The following is a 4,105-nucleotide window of genomic DNA, read 5'->3' as shown; positions in this document are numbered from 1 at the left end:
ACTAGTTACCTTTCCCTCGTCAGAAATTAAAACCGAGCCACTCCTATCCCCCTCGTCAGAAATGGAAACCAAGCCACTCCCCTTCCCCTCGTCAGAAATTTTAACCGAGCCACTCCGCTCCCCTTCGTCAGAAATGGAAACCCAGCCGCTCCCCTTCCTCTCGTTAGAAATTAAAACCGAGCCGCTCCCCTCCCCTTCGTCAGAAATGGAAACCAAGCCACTCCCCTCCCCCTCGTCAGGAAAGAAACCATCTAGGTTGACGTTCTGTGGTAAGCAGACCTACGTACCCTTTCATGTACTCACTACTTCTAGTGAAATGATTTGGGGACACTTTCTTTTCTCCGTCTGCACATTCCCGTTTATTTATATTCCTTAATTCTCTTTTTATTTATTCAATCCAAGAACCAAAAGTAAATAGAGATCTGCAATGAAAGAAAACAGTGCAGAAATCAAAACCCCTTCTTACAAGTTATTAGCCTTATAAAAATCTGTTCATTATTTTTCTTCCTAATATTCCTGATTCGCTTTTGAATTGCAGTTGTGTTTTGGCCGTATGTACTCACTCTATATACCATGTCGATAATGACAACGTACTTAACTGGTGTATGGAATCTCAGTATCACGCAAGCCGCCGCAGTTGTCAACTTGTATTCGGGCATTGCGGCTATAATGCCAGCGATCACGACACGTATAGCAGATTGTTCTAGGGATAGCTATTTCATGTTGTGGCTCTCTAGATTTGCCTTCGTCTGTGTAAGTATTTTCCGATAACAAAATCAAGTTTGATTGTTACTTGTGTAGATATATGTGAACGACCCAAATGAAATTTAATAACTACAAACATGACCCATAATGCGTTCTTATGTGTGAAGTATACCCAAATCATATTGCATACATAAATAACTAACGTATACTTGTTCTTGGTAACTATCCTCACACGTAAGAATTTTGAGGTTGGCTTCCACTTGGGAAGATCCTAAATTGTTTTTTTTTTTTTTTACATGATTTTCTCAACACACTAGGTGTTCTTACACCGTATGGGACAAGCCTTCAGCTTGCACACTTCTCTCTTTGTTCTCACTTTCTGTCCTATCATTTGTAGAGAGGAGTGGTTGGTTGATGATTTCTTTTTCCTTTTTTTTTTATTTTTGGTAATGGTTTATCTTTCATTTTTTTTGGTGAAGAATGGTTGATCTTTCTTCATCAACATTCTCACACATTTGCCTGATGACATTCTTTTCTTTGCACACTTCACAGCTTTCTCATAAAAGCCTTAACAACTTTACAATAGTATAATGGAACACTCCTATTTATTGTGAATTTGTTGAACTTCCATGAACTTCTTAATGGTCTGCGAAACTTGTTATTTGGTCTCCATGAACACTCCCATTGCCAAGCTCTTTGATTCTTCATGACTTCAAGATGCTACCAGAGGATGAACATACTTGTCATCTCTTCTTCATACTCTTTCTTTGCCCTTGTTCTTTTAGCGATCGGTTAGAACTTAGAGGGCACTTTGGCCTTATCTTGTATCTTTTCTTCTTGACTTGAGAAAGAATTTCTTCTCCTCTTCAATGTCCTTGATCTTCTCTTTTGGATTTGACAAATTCTTTGGATTCTCTGGACTGGCCCTATTTTTCAAGTTTGATGTGCTATAACAGGAGTGTTACTTTGCTCTCGTTGCTGTCTTTTTTAAGGTGTTGCATAGGATGAATCCTCATGGAGCTAGTAGAAGAATATTAACACTAATTATTTGGAACCAACAAATGCAGGGGTTTGGTCTTTTGACAATTTCAACACCACCAGTCCTTGCTGTAGTAACAGGCAGCTGCAGCTCATTTGTGCCCCACTGCATTGGCCCAGTCCATAAAACTCTCTTTTACACAGCATTGCTTCTATTAGCTATTGGAGAATCGACTCACTTGTCCTCCTGGCCTCAGTTCGGCAAGGACCAGTTCGAAACAGAAAAGGTTTACCAGTTCGCAACAGAAAAGGATTACAAACGTTCATGTCAGCTTTTCTCATTGGCGACACTAATGTTGGTCGTCCCTGTTTGTGCCGTTATAGCAGTTGGTTTATCAAATTCTTGGTCGATTAAGTTTGGGATAGGAGCAATATCTGCAGTGGTATCTACACTTATCTTCTTAAGTGGTTTATATTCATATAAACGCCCCAGTGGAGACTCTAGCCATCTTACCTGGAGTTTATTCTATCATACTCGGCAGCGGTATTTCAGCAGTTATGTTTTTCATAGTCTCATGTATGGCTGTTGTCCCATCAGGTGTTATTGCTTCCATTGGAAATACTTTCTTCATGGAACAAGCAACCGACATGAACCATTACATTGGGAGGCTCAGAGTTCCTACTATTATCCTTCCTGCGTCACAGCTGTTGGTGAAATTATTTGTAAAGCTACGAAAACAAGATTCTAAAGTTTTCTTTGCCTTCCATGGGATTATAGTGTCATGCGTGATTTCAGTTGTATGTTGTATAACAGCTGCAAAAGTGGAGACCCGAAGGTTAGACGCGGTGAAGAGCCACGGTTTCATTGACAAACCTGAGGAAACAATTCCGATGACCATGTTCTGGCTGCTTCCACAGTTTCTTCTTCTCGGTTTAGCTCAAGAGATTGGCAAACAAAGCATTGCGAATCTATATTATGCTCCGCTGTGGTGGTCTTTTAGGAGCCGATCATTCTGTGAATACATGCAAACCTTGGCTGACGCTGTCAGTGGAGTCGGATATATAGGCGGGATGTTGTCAGTTTATGCAGTTCGTAAGATGAAACCCAGTTGGTTCCAGTACACGCTTAACCGGAGTCGTTTGGATAATTACTACTGGACCTTGGCCGCATTGTCTGCAGCTAATCTGGCATCGTTCTTTTTAGTCCTTCTTTCGATTCTTCTGAGGCGGCGTTTTTGATTTTCCTGAAGTTTGACATGCTTATAAGTCCCACCTCTCTTCTTAGAATGAATTTCCGTGTTCTTAGTATAACATAAAAGCTAAATAAGACATTTCTCTTCAATCCCCTGCACCTCGAATTCAGACTCTCTATTTCTTGTCAGCGGCCCGTAACATTTTTCGGGACCAGGATTGAACCAAGCAAATTTCCCAACTAAGTCGCTGTCATATTTTACAAATTTGGATTGGCTCTTGTAATAATTTTGATCGTTGCTAAGCAAGCGTTTTTAATTTCCATTTTCCGAAACATAGTGAGGCACACATGGTCTCTCACAAGTCACAAAACGCCCTACCTAAAGCTTCATCATTCCTGTTCCTAATGTAGCGCAAAACATGTACTTACTCATAGAGGGATGCAGCTAATTGTTGAAAATACTGGCATCGCTGGCATCACCACTTCCGTCGATGGCACCACCGGAAAGGTGCTCTAAACAGCTAGAAGCCTAGAACACACACATGGGGATGGTCTCGAGCATCTTTTCAAAAAAATCTTGTTTCCTAACCGCATCTAGCCTCCGAGTATCCACTTGTGAAGCAACAATTCTACCTTGTACAGAAAGTACAGTCCATGCTGCCTACTGTGTGGGGTTCTTGATTTTGATTTGAAGATGTATATTTCTGATCTTGATCCCGGTTTTGACATGTTCAAGAAACAATGTTTCTGGCAAACTACATTGTAACCGGCACCTGCATTTTTAGAAGGAAAATGTTATTCTTACCATAAAAAAAACTTGCAGCGAGAAGTTTTGATCATTTATTTACTCATAATGTTTTGCTGGTATATCATAAAGTTACTTGAGACTTGAGAGGTTTCATAAAAAAACCAAAGCATTCGGGATTCATATACATTGCAGGCGCTTGTAGCCTTCACGAAAATCCCTAACCCTCGCATGGCAAAAGTTTTGGTCCTCTGGTGTGAGAAGCCAATATGGTAAAGTCTTTCAATATGTTACAACTACATGTAAATAAATTTGACGACGACCCGCAAAACAAATTAACAAAACGAATCTAGGAGCCTTATGAGTGAGGATGAAGTTTTATACGTTTATTATGTGGGTTAACAAACTTGTGCCGTGTCTAATATCAACTACGTGCCAAACAGATCCAGGTTATATAAACCGTACAATGGAGCCTTATCAGTGAC

The 4,105-nt window shown here is 40.3% G+C and overlaps 1 protein-coding gene across 1 annotated transcript; it reads left to right on the top strand.

Moving 5' to 3' along the window:
• Window positions 1–1,660: 1,660 nt before the first annotated feature.
• On the top strand, window positions 1,661–3,630 carry LOC103931189 (protein NRT1/ PTR FAMILY 5.5-like). The gene has a single exon (XM_009340609.3). It carries the CDS (start codon window positions 2,242–2,244, stop codon window positions 2,920–2,922), a length of 681 nt encoding a protein of 226 aa, XP_009338884.2. The 5' UTR covers window positions 1,661–2,241; the 3' UTR covers window positions 2,923–3,630.
• The last annotated feature ends 475 nt before the right edge of the window (window positions 3,631–4,105 follow it).

Source organism: the organism of the source record quoted next, unplaced genomic scaffold (assembly GCF_019419815.1).
Source record: "Pyrus x bretschneideri cultivar Hongxiangsu unplaced genomic scaffold, Pyrus_bretschneideri_v1 Contig2, whole genome shotgun sequence".
NCBI lineage: Eukaryota > Viridiplantae > Streptophyta > Magnoliopsida > Rosales > Rosaceae > Pyrus > Pyrus x bretschneideri.
This window is presented reverse-complemented; position numbering and strand designations above follow the sequence as displayed.